This window comes from Macaca mulatta, chromosome 11 (assembly GCF_049350105.2).
Source record: "Macaca mulatta isolate MMU2019108-1 chromosome 11, T2T-MMU8v2.0, whole genome shotgun sequence".
Classification (NCBI taxonomy): Eukaryota; Metazoa; Chordata; class Mammalia; order Primates; family Cercopithecidae; genus Macaca; species Macaca mulatta.
This window is the reverse complement of record NC_133416.1, coordinates 61,173,765-61,195,021: the sequence shown is the minus strand read 5'-3', so window position 1 is coordinate 61,195,021 and position 21,257 is coordinate 61,173,765. Positions and strand designations below refer to the sequence as shown.

The 21,257-nt window shown below is 55.1% G+C and overlaps 3 protein-coding genes, 1 long non-coding RNA gene and 1 other non-coding gene across 8 annotated transcripts in view; 2 read left to right on the top strand and 3 right to left on the bottom strand.

Annotated features, from left to right (window-relative positions):
* The window catches only part of ATP5MC2 (ATP synthase membrane subunit c locus 2), a 494,192-nt gene that overhangs the window by 133,298 nt on the left and 339,637 nt on the right, over positions 1-21,257 (top strand). Inside the window, exon 1 of one of the 3 annotated variants that reach the window (XM_077954436.1) lies at positions 20,680-20,683. The exons of the other annotated variants lie outside the window; for them this stretch is intronic. The gene's annotated coding sequence lies outside the window, so the exon portion shown is untranslated. Of the gene's footprint in view, positions 1-20,679; positions 20,684-21,257 lie in introns of those variants that run through there. 3 annotated transcript variants of the gene reach the window in all.
* HOXC8 (homeobox C8) lies at positions 287-5,256 on the bottom strand. The gene is made up of 2 exons (XM_015151883.3): positions 2,860-5,256; positions 287-1,490 (listed from the first exon to the last, which is right to left on the bottom strand). Exons 1-2 carry the CDS (start codon positions 3,293-3,295, stop codon positions 1,198-1,200), a joined length of 729 nt encoding a protein of 242 aa, XP_015007369.1. The 5' UTR covers positions 3,296-5,256; the 3' UTR covers positions 287-1,197.
* On the bottom strand, positions 9,248-18,764 carry HOXC9 (homeobox C9). 2 transcript variants are annotated; one of them, XM_077954439.1, is made up of 3 exons: positions 17,564-18,764; positions 11,855-12,069; positions 9,248-10,166 (listed from the first exon to the last, which is right to left on the bottom strand). In XM_077954439.1, the coding sequence occupies exons 1-3, from the start codon at positions 17,923-17,925 to the stop codon at positions 9,922-9,924; spliced, it is 822 nt and encodes a 273-aa protein (XP_077810565.1). In that variant the 5' UTR covers positions 17,926-18,764; the 3' UTR covers positions 9,248-9,921. The 2 variants fall into 2 exon arrangements, with proteins under 2 accessions (XP_077810565.1, XP_015007368.1); XM_015151882.3 differs by lacking the exon at positions 17,564-18,764 and having other exon boundaries at positions 11,855-13,043.
* On the top strand, positions 12,741-13,559 carry LOC114670861 (uncharacterized). The gene is made up of 2 exons (XR_003720642.2): positions 12,741-12,871; positions 13,311-13,559. It is a non-coding gene; the product is annotated as an uncharacterized LOC114670861 (long non-coding RNA).
* MIR196A-2 (microRNA mir-196a-2) lies at positions 20,725-20,834 on the bottom strand. The gene has a single exon (NR_032440.1). It is a non-coding gene; the product is annotated as a microRNA mir-196a-2 (primary transcript).

Genomic DNA, 21,257 nt, shown 5'->3' with positions numbered 1-21,257 from the left:
AGAGAATTCAAGACAGAGTTAACTATACATTCAGTGCAATTTAGTTCTACTCTACTGGGGTTAGAAGCACAATAAAAGCGCACAGGACCGGCGGGCTAGGCAGTCTCAGTTGTTGGGTTTTCTTAGTGAAATAAGCAGCAACAAACGACAACAAAACCGCATTACGAATACTCTCAAAGCAGGATTTCTTCCTATAGGTAGTGATAAAATACGCTGGAGGTTTCTTTCTTTCTTTTTTTGGTTTTTATTTTTTTCTCTTTTTTTCTCCTATAGCAGGATTTTAAAATTTTTCTCTTTTTCTTTTTCAAGATTATTGCAGGTTCCCTTTAGGTAGTACGTTAAAGATTTATTATTATTATTATTATTTTCATGATTATGGTGATTTCTGAGCACTAACACTAATGTAGCTCAGAGGAAGCCGGGCCCAACAGAACAGAAATCAAACAGCGAAGGAGAGGAAGGCATGGGCCCGAGTGACCATGGGATGGTTAGGTAGGATTTTAGAGGCGACTGCAGGCTCCTATCTACCCTTCTGGAAATGTGGGGAGGGGAGAGACCCACATCTCCTTCAGGTTTCCATCAGGTTCCTAGAGAAAGTCAAGGGGGTTTTTCTAAGCAGGGCCCTGGGGAGGGGGAGGGGATATTCCTTGCTTTTTTCCTTATTTCTTTACATTTGTCTTCCTTTCCTTCCTTTCCTTTCTTCATTTTTTTCTGTCCTTTCCTTTTTTAAAAAAGTACATCTAGTACACTAGCCTTAGCATAAAAACAAAACCACAAGTTCTCTTCTGCGTTTCAAGGGGGCTCCCCTCTAAAATAAATACCAGAGAAGCAGGGAGGTGGGAGTGTGGCAAGAGACAGACCCAGGAGCACGGAGGCCAGGTCTCAGACCTTAAAATCCAGGAACGACTCAGAAGGGTGGGGGCAGGGACAAGTGTGTGGGGGGCAAGGAGTGAGACAGAGAGTCCGAACTTTTTGCTGTGTCTCGGTCTCCCCCCTCCAGCCCCCAAACAAATAAAGAAGGGGGAAGTCCAAAGGTAATAAAACCAGAGCTGCAAGTATCTGACAGGTAGTTAGAGTTGTGAGTGTCATTCTATTCTCTATAAAAGCAAATGACAGTCGTAAACTTCTCAATTTATCTGCTACCATAAAACGAAACTTCAAGGGAGTTGCTAAAGGGGGGGGGTCTCTCTTTTTTGCTTAGTCCTTATTTTCTTCCTTTTCCTCCTCTTCTTTCTCCTCTTCCTCATTTCCTTCTTCCTCCACCTTCTCCTCATCTCGGGCTCCTGGCAGTTTATCCTTGTTGTTCTCCTTTTTCCACTTCATCCTTCGGTTCTGGAACCAGATCTTCACTTGTCTCTCAGTCAGTCCCAGGGCATGAGAGACTTCAATCCGACGCTTTCGTGTCAAATAAGGATTAAAGAGAAACTCCTTTTCTAGTTCCAAGGTCTGATACCGGCTGTAAGTTTGCCGTCCACTGCGCCTCCCCGGAGCTGGACAGAAGAAAACCCCAGTCTGGTTACATTTGGATGGGGGCTCGGTTTTCCCTCGCCACTCTTCCTCCTCTAAACTCCCCTCTCTGATGTCCTGTTCTCAGTTCTCCTCCCCTCTATGGAAAAGGCTAGAGCAGAAGGCAGACAAGGGCAGGAAAGTTGGGGGATTGTTTTGGTTTGGCTTCACCTTGGGAGGTGGGGTGGGGGTGGGGACTGGGGTCTGTTTGGAAACTGGGGCCTTTCAGGGGCTGGGGGAGACCTGTAGAATCCCCCCCACTAGGCCTGTAATTCTAGGAAGTGGCCTTTGCAGCTTTGTTTACAAGTGCAGCATGGCATTTAGTGAGCAAGGCTGGGGACGGAGTGCTTCCAAAAGAAAGGAAAAGAAGCTGTGGGTAAAGAAGAGGGGCTCTGCCCACTGCCCTCTGCTTTTCTCTCTCTGCCTAATGCTTTTCCAATACGAAAAATAATTGATCTGCTGGAATGTATCACTGCTCCGCCTGATTGCTAACTGGAGACCAGCAAATAAATCATGGGCCATCCCCCCGGAACATGTCGCTTTATAGCTTCCCCCTGTACTTCGAAATTGGGCCATGAGGGGCCACCCTTGGAGGGGCTCATGACCTGAGCTACTCTGCAGGTCTCAGGGAGACCCCATAAGTCCTTGATTGGGGGGCTGGCTAGGGTTTTCTGGAGGTCAGGGACCCCTAATCTCCATGGCCCCTCTCCTTTTGAGCATTCTTTTTTTCCCCCTCCTGTCGGGCTCCCCTGTCTTCTCCCAACTGGGGGAAGTACAGAAAAGTTGGGGTAGTGGCCCTCAGGCTGTTTCTCTGAGAGGAGGCTGTGGGTGCCCTAGAGAGCCAGAGAGCCTGTCCTTTGAGTCTCACCACTCTCTGGCTAGGGCAGAGAAACAGGGGTCTCCCTTTGCCCCAAGACAGCCTGGCCACTGTCCTGGACTCCAGGCTCCCTGCCTCTGGAGAAACTGGTTCGTTCCAAAGGCTGACAATCTCAGGGTACTCAGGGTACCATTCCCAGCCACCTCCCCAACTTTGACTTTAGAGACGGGGAGTGGGAGAGTCAGAGAAAGACAGACAGACAGACAGAGATGGAGAAAACGATTTTTAACCCTTTGTAGCCACACACCAGCTTTCCCCCACCTTCACCCCAATCCCCTAAATGTTCTAGGCACCCCCTCCCTGCCCCGCCCCAGCGGAGCCTTCCCAACCTCGAGAAACCCACCCAGGCACGGGGGTGTGGCGGGAGAGACCCCAAAGCCAGGAGAAAAAGCGAGGGCAGACAAAAAGGAGGCGAGGGAGGGGGGGAAAACCCCGGAGCGCGGGAGACCAAGGGGGAAAGAGAAAAGGCTTCTCACCGTGGGGTCTCATCCATGGAAACATGAGGCTGGGAGACGAGTTTTGATTTAAGTGGCCTTGTCCTTCGCTACTGTTAGTGTTGGCGGAGGATTTACAGTCGGGATATTGCACCACGCTCGCCTCTTGCTGAGCCCCATAAAGGGACTGTCTGGGGAGCGCCTCGTAGCCATAGAATTTGGAGGCGTCTCCGTGGCAGCTAAGCGAGCACGGGTTCTGCTGATAGCCTGAGTTGGAGATGCCGGAGGTGCCGTGGTGGAAGAAGTCTTGGACGTGGTGCGAAGCGTGCTGGAAGCCGGGCGCCGAGCCGCCGGGCCCGTACACCAGCGCATGGCTCCTGCCCACGCTCTGAGGGAACCGGCAGTCGTAATAGGCCGGTTCCAGGGACTCGCCGCCTTTGTATTTGGAGAACAGGGGGTTGACGAAGTAGGAGCTCATGCTGGGTACATGAAAACCCGCGGCCCCCTCCCCTCTGGCTCGCGACTACTCCGCCCGGTACCCCCGAAACTCCCCCTCCCCCCGGGACCAAACCCCAGGCCGGCTGGCTCCCCGGGACTGGGCTGGGCTGGTGGGCTGGGGGCTGGGCAGGTTGGGGGGCGCCTCGGTGCTGAGCTCGGCCGGCTCAGCAGAGCTCCCGGGGCTGGGGCGCGGGCGGCGGCGGCGGGCAGCGAGCGGGCGGCGGCGGCGACGGCGCTCCTCACTGTCGGTAGGTAGAGCTCGCGCTCTCTCACTTAGCTCTTTCCTTTAACAGCCCAGGCGAATTCCTCAGACTCCCGGCGGTGGCGGCGCTTACACGCGATTCGCGTTCATCAATCCACGACATGAAGACAGGCGAGAGAGAGAGAGAGAGAGAGAGAGAGAGAGAGAGAGAGAGAGAGAGAGAGAGAGAGAAAGAGAGAGAGAGAGAGAGAGAGATGGTGGGGGTTGAGGGGTACGGGGCTGGGGGGACCTGGAGGAAGGGGAGGGGAGGAGAGGGGGAGGGATGGGGGTGTGTGGTGTGTGTAGGGGGCTGGTGAGCCAGCCCCAGCTAATGGCTGGGGCCAGCTTTTCCAGGGTACGAATTTAGATGTGAAGGTGCCTCTCGCCCCCAACCTCGCTTCTCTTTTCCTTCTTCTCAGAGAGAGAGAGAGACACCTGAGCCATCAGGTCAACCCAGGTTACCTCAACAGGTATAAGACCTCCAAGGGGATGAATACCTGCAAGCCAGAGCAGGGCCCCTAACCCAAAAGATGGGCTCCCTAGGGGGTCCCTAAGTCTGGAGACTTTCAGAAGGAACAAGCACACCATACCCCTAAATACTTCGGGCATCAGACCCTCCATCCCCTGGCCCCTCCCCAGGGTCCAAATCTGTTCTGTCTTCTTCCTTCGATCCCGGAGACTCTCTTGCTACCTGCTATGGGTAGAGGAGAGGGTCAGAGGCGGTGGGGCTGGGGAAAACTCCATATACCCAGTCAGGGCCACACTGCCCTTTCAGACACCAGCCCCTGCATGGAGCAGGAAACCCAGGCAATGGCCACAAGCTTGGCTAGGGGCTCTGAGAGCAAAGCTGCTTATGGAGACTAAAAGGAAAGGGCAGCTGGGTGTCCCTGGCTTCTAGTTGGGCTGATTCAGGACATTTCTTCTTAGGAGACTATTTGCATCTGAGTTGAAGGGGACTGGAGCAGGCCTCTTACTTGTCCCCACATACCCCCATGCCAGAGGAAATGCCAGCTCAGCCTGGTGGGGCCCCCGGCTTCACTGCAGCCCCCTCGTCCCCAGGCAGGCTGCCCAGGCCAGGATGTGGATGGAAACTGTCAACAGACACTCTTTAAATATTTATCCACACTTTCTCTGGAGGGTTCCCCCAACCCCAAGACTGAATACATTTAAGTTAATTCTAATGGATTAAAGAACCTCAGTCCATCAGCCCCCTTCTCTGGCCATAAGTGTGTACAGTGATTTGGGCTTAACACAGATAGAGAGAAAAAGGGAGAAAGTGAGAATACATGCGTGTTGTGTGCATACAAATGAAAAAGATGAATAAGAATTATTTTTCCAGTCCTCTCCCTCACTAGTGTGTGAGGCTGTTACACCCAGGAAATCCTGGAGCACACTCAGGACACACACGCACTGTACGTGCTGCTTCTCACCCTGAGACACATCAAGTCCATGCTCAGTGTAAACTAGCACACACATGCCTGGAAGCATCCTTGCCACCTCATAGACACTGTACGCACATGTGCACACCCAGGCACACATGCACACATGCCTGACAAACACAGATGAATCTTTAGGTCTTTGCATTATGAAAACAAAATGCTACCTGTTTTTCTTCCACATCCTGGGGGTTTCAGGGTTGGATGAGGAAGGAGGTGGTTAGGCAACCAGATCTTTTCCTTCCTCATCCGGAGCCCAGCTCTGGAGATGGAAAAAGGAATGGCGGTTCAGGGCAGGATGGTTTAGAGAGAATGAACACCTCCCCCCACCCAACCTAGTCCCTCTATTATCTAACTAATTGCTGGGGAAATGGCCACTCTCTGTCAAATTCCCAAAGGAGATTCACTGGTGCAGGCTGCAAGAGCTCCTTCCAGGATCCCCTGCATTCGGGGAATCCCACCCCCATATCAGGAGCTGCCCAAACTCTTAGACACCCGGAACTCTGGCATTGGAGCAGAGGAGGGAAGGGTCAGAAGAGGGCTGTGCCAGGGCTGCAGGCCTCCCTAGGGTCCAGAACAGTGGGAGTCAGGACAGGGCGTCTCTACCCCTACCACAGCTCCCTTCAGCTTTGGTTCCAGTCCTGCCTTTTCTGAGCCTGCTCTTCGGGTGCTGCGATGAACAGAGTGGACTCTGGGCTCCCAGCATCTGGGTCACTGGAGACTGTCATAAATACTTTCTCTTCCCAGCCTGGAAAAAGGAGGCCCAGAGGGCTGGATCCGCTCTGGGGCCTGCGCCTTATCATTTAGGAGGGGGGGGATATTTCGACATTTTATGGTCCAGCGAAAACCCTGCCAGAGAGCTATTCTTCCGGGCCTTTGTGTCTTGGAATGCGACTGTCCCGAGTGTGCCGCCACCGCCGCCTGCCCGGAGAGCCACCAGTCCCGCAACCCCTGGCCGGACTTGGTTTCCCCTTTTAGGGGTCCCCGCCATTCTTTCATTTGTTTGTTTGCTTTCTTTTACACGTTATCTGGTTTATTTCGCTCCCCGAGCCTGGAAATAAAGGAACCGAAAGCAGCCATCCTCGCCGAGGCCGTCTCTGTCCCTCTCCCCGAGGCCTGCACCGCCCTCATAGGTACCACGGATTTATGTTCGTTTGTCCGGGTCATTCTGCCTTTTTGTGTTAATTACTCGCTGCCTGCTTTGCACTTATCTCCTCCACAAAGCGATTATTTTTGATGCCTGCCCTCCTGAGCCTTCTAAGTCTGCTGCCAGAGCGAGGGCCCATCTCCCGCTGCCACTCGCGAATTATTTACACCTCGCAGGTGAGAGGATTGATTTGCTCAGAGTCAGTGGGGCCGGGCCGGCCGAGGCGCGGGGCCTTCTCGCAGCGGCTGCGGGCCGGGCCTCAAATGTCAGTGCGGCCAGGGCGGCCCGGGGCACGGCCGCCTCTATCATTGAGCAACAGCGCCACCTCGCGTCCATTTGCTCCAATGCAGTCCGACTGGGAAAAAGCTAACAGAGGTCCCAGGCTTGCCCCAAAGGTGGGAAGTGGGAGGAAGGAATCTCCAGATGGGTGCGCAGGAGAGAGATTCCCGGGAAGGGAGTTGCCCCAGGACTGCTGTTCTTTTGTTTTCTAAGTTCTTGAAATAAAACCTTGTGAAAGGTTCCACACTGTTTTCTCTTTTTGTTACCCTCCCTTCTCCAATTAAGAGACTCTAAGCAAAGCAACTACCGCGATCTACCCCCATTCAGGCGCATTTCTGGGCTTGGAACATCTCCGCGAACGCGGATGCACGCTCCGAGGCTCCCACGACCGCCTGCCCGCGGCGCGCACCCTAAAGTCCTCGCTCCTCTTACCCTGATGCTGGCCCCGCACCGACTATTCCACCGCCTCCTGCAGGACTTTGGGGTGGGACTCTGACTTCTCCAGGCTGTTTGACCCCTGGTTTGTAGCCCATCCCTCTCGCGCGCGCGCTCTCCACCTCTCCCTCTCAGCCAGTGAGGTCCTGTTCTCCGTGGGCCATAGACAAAACATTCCTATAATCCGATTTCAAAGGAAAGAGTGTCCACCTTATTTAAACCATAAAACAATTAAGCCCAGACGTCTAGCCAGCTCCGCGCTGCTGTTTTGTTCGGCCCCATTCAAAACCCAGAACAGGGAGACAAACAGCGCCATAAAAGTGGCATTTCGGGGCTGCGGAAATGTACCTATCCGCTGCCTTCCCAAGTGGAACAACCTTTAGGGTTTTGTGATTCTGACAAAGGAGCAGAGGAGAGGTGGGAGGGAAAGATTAGGGGAAGAGGGCGTTTGCTAGCCCCTCTCTACCCCCAGCTTTCATTTCTTTCCCCAGATGCAAGTTGTGTTGTTGTTTTAATTCGTAAATGATAGCGAATAAAAAATGTTTCCAATCCTGACCTGCAGGCTGGGCTGGGATTGAACAGTGGCCCGGGCCGGGTGGGCCTGCTCTGCATCCCATGATTTCCTCAGGGTCCTCCAAGCCCGCGGCCCTCCTTCCTGCCCGCAGTAAGGCCGCTCAGGCCGGCTGCAGGAAGCAGGCCGCGCTGATGGACGCTGAGGGGAGGCGACAGAGCCTGGGAGCAGGGGCGGGGTGGAAGCCCGGAAACGCCGCTCTCGGTCTGGAAGAGAAGCCCGCATCCCTGGCGCTCCCGACCAGGGGAGAGAGGGGTGTCTTGGCCTCCACTGGGTGGGGAACAGGAGTCAGAGTTCCAGAACAGCAAAATGGCCAAAGAGAGGTGTGAAGAAGGAGAAAAACTATAGGCAAAGCACCTTTCAAATGGACCAAGAAAACAATGCTTCTGGAATTGGGCAGGCGGTCTCTTAAGCTTGAAAGAGGAGCTGGTGCTTCAGCGACTGCGAAGTCCCTTGTTGCGACTTAATTGCCCCCCACTATTATCGAAACAAAATTTTCACCCCTTCCTACCTTCCTCCAGTCACCGAAATTGGAGTTTTTAAATAGAAGGAGAGAGTAGGAGATTCAAATGATGGGGAAGGGGCTGGTCCCTACAAGTGTCTCACCATCCTGTAAGGTGATGCTACGGGGAGCAGCACATGGGCTGGGGTCTCTAATTATTTTTTCACGGAGGTATCCCCCAAATATTCAGAGCGATATCCTGCACCTTTGGCAGAATGGGCAGCTTGAGATATTAAAGGACTATATTTCAAACAGCCTGATTTTAATAGTTTCCAGATTGGGGGATTTCCGAGAAAGGGGGCGCTGGGCCGAGGCATACCCGCAGCTTGTGTCTGCTTCTGATTAGCAGATTAAAACTGCTGGTTCTAGGAAGGCGCTCTGGGGTGCAGTACAGTCGATCAGCCCCACTGGGCTGTTACACACACATCCCCACACCTTTGCGCTTGGGATCCCACAGCCACCAGGGAGCACCCACTCCTGACTAATCTCTGGCCAGCTTCCTTGGGCCTTGGGCACACCATCCCCCAGAAATGCTGCAGCTGCACAGCATGACCCAGTCACCCCTAGACAAACATTCAAACTAAATAACAGAGTAGGGGAGACAGAGATTGGGAAGAAAAGAACTAGGAGAAAGAGAGAAAGGAGCTGAGACTGCATTGAGAAGTAGAAACCATCTAATTCTGATTGTATTGGCTTTGCCATCTTTCTCCTTCCTTCCTTTTTTCCTTTCTTCCTTTTCTTTCCTCTCTCCTTCCATGTCCCGTCTCTTCTCTCTCACTCTCTGTTTTTCTTCTCTCCCACTGCAGTCCCCAGTGCCTGTCCTGCCCTCTGAGGCCTGCCTGGCCTTCCTACTAGTCGCACACCCCCTCCCAGCCTTTTTTCCCAGCCATCCCTGCAAGTACCAAAGCACCAGTGCAGCCAGGCAAGAATCCAGCCTGGGCCCTCACCCAGCACCCAACTTTCATCTTCACCTATCTCTTCCCTCCGATCTCTTGTACTCATAAATTATTACAATTAATTACAGCCAAGGAAAGCCATTCATGCCGTGCCTCTCCGCCGCACTCCATCTAGCCACCAGGAAACTTGTAGGCAGCCAGCCGGGGCAAGCACAAGCTGGGCCTGGGCCTCAGCAGCCTCCACCCCGCCCCCCGAGCCCCCCCACCCCTCCCTGACTGGAGAGAAGCAGCAGGCATTTGCCCTTCCAAGGTAGAAGGAGCCCATTCTCTGGCTCCAGCCTCTGCTAGACGACCTGAGCACTTGCCTCCTCCACAACAGCAGACTGGGAACCATAGGGAGGAGAAATAACGAGAACTGGATACAGTTGAGTTTCTGGTTTTTTAAGTGACTTCGATATATTAACACAGGGCTGTTCTACCATAACAAACAGGAGCACGTTACAGGACGGAAGCTGGGGACGAACGCTGGGGATGAGAAGAAACACTGCTATGTACAGCCCAAGGCGCCGGCCTGCACGGCCCGACCCAGCCCGCGGCATGGTCCCCAGCCCTCGCCCCTCAGCTCCTGGGCTGAGAATCATTATGATGTATGTGTGTGTGTCTTTTTTTTGTTGTTGTACAAAATCTGCACGCAGAGCGCCCCAGGCCCGGGGAGGGATGGCCTGGACCAAATACGATACAGGGGGAAAAAATAGAAATATAGCAATTCAAGTACTGGCTTCTCTGAAGAAAGGAGAAAAAAATCACATTTGTGTGTGTCATTTATTTCGCTTGCGCTGGGGAAAGAGAACGCAGTTTCTCTCCCCGCCTCCTCCTCGCTGGGTAGAACTAACTCTAAAACACCAATATCTCAACACTGAACCCTCCCAAATCGCAAGAGTTTTCTTTTCCCCTTCCTTTTTTTTCTTTTTAAGCTGATTGGCTTTTCTCTATCTTGCTCTTTCCTTTTCTTTTTCGTATCTCCCCGGCCTGTGTTGGGGTATTTTGTGGGGTTTTTGTTTTTCCCTTGGCTGTGCTGAGGCAGCAGGCTGGGCAGTGTTTAGGACTGCTCCTTGTCGGTTTTCTCTTTATTCATCTTTTTCATCTTCATCCTTCGGTTCTGAAACCAGATTTTGACTTGCCGCTCGGTGAGATTGAGAACCCGGGCCACCTCATACCGACGGTCCCTGGTTAAATACATATTGAAGAGAAACTCCTTCTCCAGTTCCAGCGTCTGGTACTTGGTGTAGGGGCAGCGCTTCTTCCTCGTGGAGCGGGCGTGAATCCAGTTGGCCACGGGGTTGCCTGGAGGGCCAAACACAAGCAGGGGTCAGTGGAGCCCCTTTCTAGCCCAGGACTTCTGCTACTCTACCCCCAGACTCAGCCAGGCTCCCCAAATGCAATAACTGAACCTGAATTTGGACACATTTTGCTTTAGGAATTTTCCTCCTTCCTCGTTTTGCATTCTGTCCCCTCCCCAGCTTCCCCCTTTTCAGTTTCCAGCACCTAAAACTGTAGGAAATCCAAAGCTATCAAAGCCCCTCCAGTCTGGTCCTCAGCTTCAAGAGTAGTAATTTGAGAATATCCTCATAAAAAGTCCAAATTCCCAACCGTTTCATAGGCCCATAAACGCTTCTCTCTCTTGTTTTTTATTTTTATAGCAAGGTCTCTCTCCTCCCCACTTCCCTCCTCCTCTGCCCCCTCCCATCCTCCCAGCCCACGACCAAGTCCTGAAATTTTAGCAGTTCTGCTTCCTGACCCTGATAGTCCCTAAACCCCTCACCTCCCTCTGCAGCACCCTCCTCCCGCTTGGAGTTCAACCCTGCTGAGGCGAATTCTCAGGGTGATGCTGAAACGGGAAAAGTCTTTCTCCTCTCCCCAGAGAGCTGCTGGCCTTGGGGACAAGCTCCCCTATATCTTAGTTTTCCTGTTTGGCCTCCAGTGCCCCCCTCCTGCCAGCCCTAGGACAGGCTCTGCAGGAGCCAAGCCTCCAATTTCAGGTTTATGGGAGTAGCTGAGGGCAGGGAGGGAAGCCTTCAGAGGGGTATAATTAGGCCCTGGCCCCTTATGGGGCTGGAGGAAAAGATTTCCTGCAGCCCCCTCCTGGGACTCCCCCAGACACTTCCTCACACCCAGGGGGCTGCACCCCCTCCCCTGCTGTTTCTCCTTCTTTCCCCTTTTTCTGGCCCTGCAGCTCCCACCTGCCCCCCACCCTAGCCCTCCTGTGCAATCCTCAGAAGGTGCCTGTCTCCCTGATTGGAGTGTGTGTGTGTGTGTGTGTGTGTGTAGAATTCTCTAATCTGGGGTAATGCCCACTCCTCATCCCTGATCCCCATTCTCAACCCTTAACCTCCAAGACCCTCAGAAGAGGGTTCTCAAGTTTAAGGAGACTCAGACCCCACTTTTGTCCCCACTTCTCTTTGAAAGTCCTGATCTCTCCAAGTTTCCAGGCTTCGGAATATCTCAGACCCCTCACCCAGTGCTTCTGGGGGAGAAGTCCATGGACCTTCTGTTTTATGAATCTCTAGTGGGGTGAGCACCTCCACGCTGACTGGGAAGCAGGGGTAATTCTTCTCGCTGGGGGTATCTCCTCTGTGCCCCCAGTGTCCTCCTCACCTCTTCCCCATCCCATCTCAAATCATAAACTGAACCTCGCCCCCAGCCCCATCCCCTGGCCCTGTCTGCATTTCTTCGAAAGTGGTGACTGAGCCAAAAAGCCTGGGCTGCGAGGAGGGGGCAGGGGTCTCTCATCAAAGCCATCTCCTGAGAGAGGAGCTCCCCTCGGCTCTCTCCCAACCTGTCTCCCTGGGCCCCCTTCTCAGACCTCCTGCCCCTGAAAGCTCCCCAAGGTAATTCGCTTTTATTGAGTCCTCGCCCCCTCGCCCCTCTCCCGAGCTCCCTGCACGGTTCGGGAGGGCTGTAATCAGGCTGCCCCCGCCCGTCCTCCCCTCCCCTCCCGCGCCGGTTGTAAAGGAAAATTGCTCCCAACTTACTGGGGTCCAGGTCGGCCTTCTCCTCTTTGTGCTTGCTGCCGGCGAGCGCGTCCGCCTCGGGCGAGGGCAGTGTCTGCGGGGCGCGGTCGCGCAGCTCCCCGGGCGAGCCGTACATGTAGTCCGGATAGCTGCGGCCGTCGCCCGGGCCGCAGTCCGCGCGGCGCCCGGGGTAGGCGTCCGGCTTGAGGGCGTAGTGACGGCCCCCGGCCGGGAAGCTGGGGAAAGAGACGGCGCCGGACAGCGGCTCGAGCCAAGTCCGCATGTAGCGCGTGTCGGCGCCGAGGTGGGGCTGGGGGCCGTACGGGTGATATACCACGGACGACTGTGAGGGCACGGGCGCCCACGACGTGCTGAATACGGCCGGCTTGGGCGCGAAGCTACAGGACGGAAAATCGCTACAGTCCGGCACCAAACCGCTGGGTCTGGCGGCGGCGGGGTGAGCCCCCGTGGCCGGAAACCTGGACGCTAGGAGGTCTTCATTGTCGTGAGAGATGAGCGAGTCCACGTAATAGTTACTGATGGGCCCCGTCGCCGACATCGTAACGGGGTTTTACATACATAAGATTATTGTATGAACTGTATATGTACTTTTTATCTGCTCACAGAACAATCAAGGCAGGTAATTATTTTTCCAGCCTTTTCCCCGCAGCTCATTGGCTCCCCGGCCCCCACGTGATCGTATTTACCCAAAAATACGGCGCGGATCAATGCGCAGGGGCTTTTTTTTCCTTGCTTTTTTCCCCCCTCTCCCACCCCCTTCCCTCTGCTGCTCCCCGCGACCTGCGATTTCCTGGGGGTCCGGAACTCTGGACCCAAGGCACCGGTCACCCGCTCACGACGGCTCCTAGCTCATCTGAGAAGCCCCTGTGCCCATGTCCACCCATAAGCAGATGGCCTCCCCCCAACCATGAGGATTTTTTAATGGGGTGAAAATGCCAGTCCCCGAAGCCAGGGTTCTCGGACCCCAAGGGCCGAGCTGGGCGCGGGAGCCCCGCAGGGGCGGGGAGGCCGACCGAGGTAGGTGGAGGAACTATTTCTTGACGTAATCCGTCTCTGTCGGCCCCGACGCTCCCGCAGTCTCTGCGCGAGCCGAGATCAGCGATTGTCAGTTCAGAACGTGGCTTTTAAAAATGCGTTTTTAAATAGTGTGTATGTATGTATTTCTTTCAGGAGCAGCAGCAGCAGCGGTGAGGGAGGGAGGGTGGGAGGGGACTGGGGAAGATGAGATACAGGGAAGGAAGGAGGGAAGGGGAGCGTTCTTCTGCCACTGGCCAACTCAGCCCCCCAAATCTGGGTTGGGGAAGCCTGGGAAAGGTGCTCCCTGGGTGGGAGGGGTAGAACCTCAGGATCTCATACACCTTTATCAGCAGCCTCAGAAGTCTTCTTTTTGCTTTGGCACAGATATACAGGCGCCTTTATTTTAAATTTATTGTCTATATTTATCTTTCTTTGCCAGCTTGAAGAAGTGTAGGAGAGATCCACACAACTTAAGTGGGGCGTCCCCATCCCATCTTCCTGCTCACCCTCCTTTGCCCCCAGCTCCATCTCTGCGACACTTCCCCCACCCCCACCCCCTAAAAAAGAAGTCACTCCCGGGCTCTGTCTGCAGAAAGCCAGGGTGAGAGCGGGCAAGGCAAGAGAGCGACCTCGGTCGTGGGCAAGTAGCTTGTTTTTACGTCCTTCAATAAAATTTTTATGAGGATCATTTGATTGTTCATAAATGTGTCTTTCATTAAATAAAATTGTAGGCTGTTTTTGGAACGGGAAAAAAGCAACGGAGGGACGGGAGAAAGCAATTTCTTTGGGGTCGGATGCAGGAATTCCAGAGGGGGCAGTGTGATTGTAAAGGAACATCAGACAACTTGGATTCCTCCCCCCAATAAGTTGGTTGCTACCTCCTCCTTCAATTGAGGGTTTGTGCCCAGCCCTCTGCTTTCCATCAGACTGTCCCATGGTGGTGTAGTAAAGGGGGGCTTTAGTCAAGTAGGAAATTATCAGTGTGGGTGAAGAAGAGGGGGCATGGAGGTTGGCTGGGGGCGGGGGGAAGGGACAGGTGATGCCTCGAGAGATATGGTGCACTGAGGCAGGGTAGAGTGAATTTGAAGGAGGGGTGCAATTTCAGGGTCAGAAAGGAAGAGTCCCAGTCTGTGGCCAGGGAAAATAGGCAGGAGCTGAGGCTGAGATGCAGGCTCTGGAGGCAGCAGGGTAGGAGTCTTCCCAGACCCAGCCACGCCTGCCCTTCTTTCCCTCTCCTGTCCCCAGGAGGGGACCAAATGCCAGGGGTGGGGGCGGGGGCTAGTTTTCTCCTGCATCTCTGTGGATCTTTCTCCTGTGGGGTGGAGAAGGGCTGGGGAGAGTGTGTATAGTATGTGTGTTGCGGGGGAGGAAAGTTGGGGGGAGACAGCTGCAGCTGGCAGCACCGACCCCAGCTCCATAGGCCCACTCCCAAGTCTCTGCTCCTCCCCCTCTCCCGTTCTTTCCTTTTCCTTTTCGGTCTAGCGGGGCGGTTTAACGAGGCTGGGATTTCAACGCATGGGGGAGGATGAAGGATGTGTTTGGTTGGGGAGAGGCTACTTGGGGGTTCAGCTCCTTGGCGCCACTGTCTTCCCCTCCCTTGAGTTGGACTGAGCTGGGAAACCCAACTTACAAGAAGAAACAGAATATCTCTTTGGCCTTGATGGAGTTGGGTTAGCTGTCAATCAAAAAATCTCCCTCACTAGTTCAAGGAAAAGACAGGAGGTTCCAGTACCCCTGCGGAGGCTTTCTCCAAATCCCCAGTGCAGCCAGCACCTCCCCCAGCCCAGGGTGGCTGAGGACCCCGCCCGGCTGTTGGGCGGCTGCTGGCAGCGATGAGCAGAGACGTTTAGCCCTCAGCGGGGCCCGGGGCCAGACTGCGACCAAGAGGACATCAGGGGACAGAGTCTGAGAGACTGAACGCGAGACAGCCTGGGACAGACCAATTGAAACACGGAGCCAGGCCCAAGAGAGGAAAGAAGGAAACGGAGCATTAGAATAAAGAGAAAAAAGGGGGAGAATTAAAGAAGGAAGGCAAGACGAAAAGAGATAGGAGAGCCGGGAAAGACAGGCGTGCAGAGAGGGAGGCGGAGGAAGGGCGGCCGTACGCAGGCAGGACGGGGCAGGGGCGAGCTGGCGGAGCAGCCGTGGCATTGTGCAGCCCGCAGGCTTGCCGGGCTTTTGCCGCGGGACCGGCTCCGGGCGCGGCAGCCACTTCTGTCTGGACACAAAGGCGGAAGAGGCCTCCTCTCCTGCCCCTCCCAGGAGACTTGCTCGGGTGGGTACACTAGGCCTCCGGGATATAGAACCCCATATTGGCCCAGACAGCCGCTCAGGCGACTGGGGGCTGAGCCCTGCTCTAGTCAAGGAGCGAAGAAACAGAAGAGGAAAGAGGTTTCACGCCTGCTCCTCCTTTGCGTCTTCTCCTGGCGACAAGGCCAGCTGCCTCAGCCTCAGCTTTCCTGGAGGAAAGAGTCCCTAAGGAGCCTCCCCTATGGGCCTCTGCTATTTGGGAAAGTTCCTCAAATAGACATCGGGGCGGTAAAGAGACGCCCCCTTCTCTCCTACCCCCTTTGAACACCGCCTTCTTTTCAACTCTTGAGCTGCCTGCGCACCCTGCCTGCCCACTCTGCGGAGGCGGCAGCAGCGGGCAGTGAGGATCAGTGGCGGGATCCCTGCTGCTGTGAAATCCCCTGTGAAACCAAGGAGACTGTCGCTTTCCTTTATTTTATTTTGTTTTTTTTTCCCGGGAGTATGAACTCCGAACTCTTCCCACTCAGAGGCAGGCACGACTGCGGATCAGGAAGCAGGCCTCGCCCACAGCCCCTTCCCAGCCAATGCCTCATTTTCCCTGCGCCTTTCGAAGAGAGGCGGCCTTGGGGAGGGGGGCTAGAAGAGGCTGGGAGTCCCGGAGTCCACTGGGCGGAGGTTTCGCAGGTCCACAACTGCATGTGGCCTGTAGCCCCCATTCTCCACATTTGGAGGGGGGTGGGTGGCAAACCAGGGCTTTGAAGCGGACCTGCAGATTTCCCTCAAATCCAGGTTTGTAGGTGCGGGGGGTGGGGCACAAAGGATATGGGGGCACCAAGAAGGAAGGTCTGTCTTCCTGGGGTTCAGTTACTCCTTCTGAATCTTCTGCCATACTCCAGACTCCCCCTCACCCACACACTCCCTTCAATTTTCCTCAGCACCATTGAGGCAAACCCAGGGACTGGAGGCCACTGGGAGTTCTCATTGGGGAGGGGGAAACCCCAGCTTTAGCTCGCAGCTGTGCATTCGCTCTGTTCTTACAGTTCCTTCCTACCCTCTAAAGACTTCACTGGGCACAGGAGAGACCCCTGAGGGGGAGGGGCACCTTTATTCCATCACCTGAAACCTGGGCAGCTGCGGCCATAACCAAACTAGCACCGTGGGAAGGACAGGCAGAAAGATAGACAGGTTAGAGTCGTCCCCTCCCCCTGCCCCGCGCCTTCCTTTTAGTGATTTAAATTCCCTCCGGTTCAATCCACACCGTCAAGTTCGGATTAAATTTAAAACAGGCTTTCTCCCGTGCCCCCAGCGGGCCATCCCGGCTGCCGCAGGCAGGGAGCCCGCTCCCGGCTCGTCAGCACCCGCCCTGCGCGGAGAAGGCCGTACTCCATTTGCTTTCATTTTCCTTCTCCCCCTGAAATGGGCTCATTTCACCTCTCCACTGCCCTCTCCCCCTCCCCGCCCCCTCCCCGGTTCCCCTCTACTTTCCCCCCTTCTCTCTCCTGATCCCTCTTTGTTGAGAAAAACACACCCACACACAACTCCTCCTAGCTAAGGCCTGCGCTGGAAGCAGAAACTGAGTTCTCTTGGCCTGCCGCGAGGAGACCCGCGTCCTGCCCCCACCCCAGGTGGGTATCTGGGATCCCTACACGCCAGGAGTCAGGTCCCCAAGCCCAGCAGGAGTGAAATCCTCAGGGCCTGTGAACGTGGCCCTCTCAACGCCACGGCCTGCCGGGCCTGCATTCCCGCCGGCGCCCCCGCCCTGCCGCTCCGCAGCAAACGGGGCTATTTCCGGCTCCCCCAACATGGTCTGGTTTTCCAGCCTGGGAGTGGCTGGAGGGGGAGCCGCCCCAGAGCTAGAGCCGCTCCCTGCCCTGCCCGGAGCCCCAATGGCCCTGAGCGCCTTGTTACCTGATCTTTTGTGTGATGTATGTGTCGCAAGGAAATTTGCAGTGACTTTGGAGCCCAGACTGAGGAAGCGGAGGTGGCGAAAGGAGAGACAATACGGGTCCGAAGTACAATTAAGGGGCCAGAGCCGCTCGTCTCTCCCCCGCCCTCCTTGCCCGACTGCGAGCTGTCTGGCCTCAAACCTCAGGGCGACACGCGAACCTGGAGCCGGAAACTCAGCCCGTGGCAGAGGGAGTCAGAGGACTCTGCATCCAGGAAACAGAAGCAAAGCGCCCTTCCAACTTGGGGGCGCCTTAACCAGCCCCGCTGAGTTGCAGAGAACCCAATGAATGAAAGTGCAAATTCCGCCGTTTTTCCCGATTTTTTTTTCCAGCCTTGGGAAGGAGAGCTCAGGGTTTGGGGCGTCTCAGACAGAAAGGCAAACCGCATCTCCTGAGGCAGACAGACCCACAACATGAGTGTGAGCCTGAGATCACATACAGGTTCAACATTTCCCGAGGCCTCTTTGCCAGGCCCGGGGGGCGCCGATCTCCCTACCTTCTCTCCCTCCAGGGCCTCAGGCAGAGAGACCCAGAAGACTCGGTCCCTCTGGTTTGGTCCAATCCCGCTTCGGAAGCGCCTTCGTTACCTGCTCCTCCGCTCCCCACGGCCATAGATGCAGGACAGCCGCCTCCCGCCTGGGGAGGGAAGCCCCGGCCACCACGGCCGCCGCCGCCCGCCCTCCTTCCCTCCCTCCCTCCTTCTCGCCCTCCCTCTCTCTCCCTCCCTCGCGCGCTGCCGCTCGCGGGGCCCTCCCGCAGGCAACCTGCTCTGGACCAAATCCAGGTATCTCCGAAAGAGAGAAAAAAGAAAGGACCTCTTACGTGGAAAAGAAAAGAAAGAAAGACCGTCCATTGCATTTATTTTTCATGCTGTGACCATTGGTCGGCCTCAGTTCAGACGTCCCGGACTCGGCCCGGCAGCTGCAGAGGTGTGCAGGGCCTGCTGCCTCGCCCACGCCGACCGCCACGCCCGGTGCGCCGCGTGCTCCACACTCTGGGCCGCCGCCCCCACGGCAGCCCAAACACCCAGCGGACCTCAAGGTCCTTTCTACAGACTCAACATCCGGTTGCCCGCCTCGCCGCCGGCCGCAGCCCGGGGGCCCGCTCTGCTCTGTCTGCGGCCAAAGTCCATACACAATCCACCTTGCCGGTGCTCTTGCGCCCTGCCTGGACACCCCTCCTGGCTACGCAGCCGTCCGGGCCACACTCGGGCTGCGGCCCGGCCCAGGACTTCGAACCTCGCCCCCTGCGAGACCCACACAAAGCCCTGAGCCCTGGCGTTGCCGCCCGCAGCCCCCAGTCCCCGCTGCCGCCGCCTTCTTCACCTGTTCTCGGGAAGGGCTGCATCTCCGAGCCGAAGCCAGGCCGTGGGCCGGGGCGAGGTCCCAGAGAGGCCACAGCGGATCTGTCAGGCTGAGCCGGCGCCTCAGCAGCAGACGAGACATCTCAGAGACCAAGGCTCGCCTTGGCGAGCTCTTGCCTTTTCCTCCTCTCGCAAGTCTCAAACACTCACACACTGAGAGTTCAGCTCTATAAATCCTGCTCCTCTTTCCCATATCATAATTAAAAAAAACCAGTAGGGGAGGTTTTAACTTTTATTGCGATTTCTGGAGTTGGGCTGCGGAGCATATATTAAGTTTACGCTTATGCGCTCTCGGCGGGGAGGGTCCTTTAAGAAATAAAAATCCATCTTAATATCCGCAGATGAGAGAGGTAATTTTTTTCTCTTCTCTTCACGCTGTTCCTTCTGAAGACTCCCTTCCAGCGAAGCGAATAAATAGTTACCATCGCCTTAGCCATGATCCACGGCCTACGGCCGGGGATGGACTCTGACCACCAGACTGGCCCTCACCTTGGCCCTATGAGACCTCGCTCCATTTCTCTGGATTTGGGGAGGAGACACCTCAACCCCTGGCTCTATGACCTCCCACACATAAGCTCAACAGCTCTGAAACGGAAATGGGGGCACAGAGACCCAAATCACAGAAGTCGTTCATTGGTGAATTTCGGCCCATCAGAGACTCTATCTCTAAGCCAAATACTCCTGAGCACCCAGTCCCTGCCTGGGATACCCTTTACCCCAACTGACTGTGTGCCTGGGGCAGCCTGAAGACTCAAAGGCTGCTAGGAGCCCCCAAACTAGGGGAATCCCTTGCCTGCCTCCCACCAGCTGGCCTGCCTCTCTGGAAACTTCCCCATTTCCCTGGGAGCCATAGAGAGGTTTGAATACTTCTCTCCAAGAGAAGAAATTTTTTCCCCCACAAAGGGATGGGGGATAGACAGACCAACAATTCAGCTAGAGAGACAAGAAACTCTATTCTCATTTTCTCCTCCAGCTTCCTTAGCAGTCAAAATAAATATGTTTGCATAAGAGAGAGGGGAAAATAAATGTGTGCGTGTATAAATACATGCAGCAGGGTATTTAAGAGAGCCTAGGGGAAACAGACAGACACAGAGCCTACACTCATACAAGGTCACATATATCCCTCCCAGCAGATGACTGTGAGAATATAGAACTCTGTATATATTTTGTTACGGGGACATAATGTTGTTTCCCTGTTTAGAAGTTTATAATATTTTAATAATCATAATAATTTCACAGTAAGAGAACCAAGAACCTGACCTTCTTTTGGCTTCTATTCCCCAGTATCTCTGAGAACAGGGGTGTATCTCCTCAGTCTCCTTAACCCCTCCCCCATTTATCCCCCCACCTCACTCCGCCAGCAGGCAGGCAAAGAAATCTCTTTTGAGAACTTTCTCTGTAGCAACCGGGGGCAGAATCGAAGAACCAGAGGGGGAAAGGACTAGAGGAACCTTTGCAAAGTTTCACAGGGCTCAGATTTTCCTCTACCCCATTCTCTTCCCCTCCTCCCCCTGGCATCAGCCAACAACCTTTCCACCAACATAGCAATGGTTGTCACGGGCAGCCTCTGTTCACCCTTACGTTTCCACATAGTGCAAAGACAGCCTGACAGTTACAGTCACAGAGACCGAGGCCTACGGGCCACAGATGACCAAACAGAGACCAGAGTCAGGTTTTTGCCTGATGTTTTCCAGTTGCGTGTGTGTGTGTGAGGGGTTCTACTTGGACTTGATGGCTTTTCTCTAACCTACCAACACCCCAAACATGTCCTTCCCCTGGAGATAGAGCTATAGAAGGGGAAGGGGAAATGGCTGGGCTGGCACTCAGAGTTCCCCAACTCTTGGAACCTCCAGGTACCCTACTTTTCTAAGGGGATTCTCGAGCCCCAGTCAACTGGAGGTGGTAGGTGGGAGAGGCTAACCATTCCGGAGACCCTCTTCTCTTTTTGTCTCCTCTCTCTGCTAATGATTCTGCCCCACCCTGCTGCCCAACTGAGCTCGCCCGCCAGGCCACCTCTTACTCAAACTCCTGAATTTCCTTGGAATTGGCTGGACCCTCTGTCTGTCTCCATCAGCTGGGCCCAGGAGACAATAGCTGCAGGAAAAACTCCTCTCCCTTAGTCACAGGGATTGGGACAGGTTGAGGAGAGGACGGCATAAAGCAGGGTTCTCCAGACTTGTTCTGCAACCCCACTCACAGCTTGCCCTCCTTGGTCTGCACCCACTTTGCCCTATCTGGGAGGGGGCAGGGGGGCAGTCCCACTGGGAAGGTAGGAGTGGGAGAGGTGGGTTGGGGCCCTCGACGAAAACCGACTGATGTAACTCAGGCAGTTTCTTGTTGCCGAGTTCAAAACTCAATCCCAACAACATGAAACTACCTAAGCCACAGATCAGCTGAGCGAGCAGGGCGGGAGATTCAGCTTTGCATCTATCCGGAGGAGAAGGGAAGGGGGTTGGGGAAGGAAGAAATTCAGCCCCGTCCCCCTTTCCGCCCCCACAACCTCCCTAAGGACTAGAGAGTAGACTTTGGGTTGCTGGGTGGGTAGGGAGTCTGACTGCCTTCATTAGTTTCTGGTCTAAGCAAATCGCTCAGGAAAAATCTAGTGAAATGGGACCGCTGGCCGCCAAATCCCGGCCCCACCCCCAGCACCGCAGTGGAGCTGTTCCCTTGCATGTGTCCCTGGCCCTGGGGGAAGCTGGATCTTCCTTCCACTCTGGAGCTGGGTCCCCTCTCTTGTCCATCTGGCTCTCCTGCTCTTTTCTCCTAGACTCCTTCTGATCCTCTCCCTCTCAGCTCGGTTTAGGCTTCTCAGCGAATGTGGGTGGCT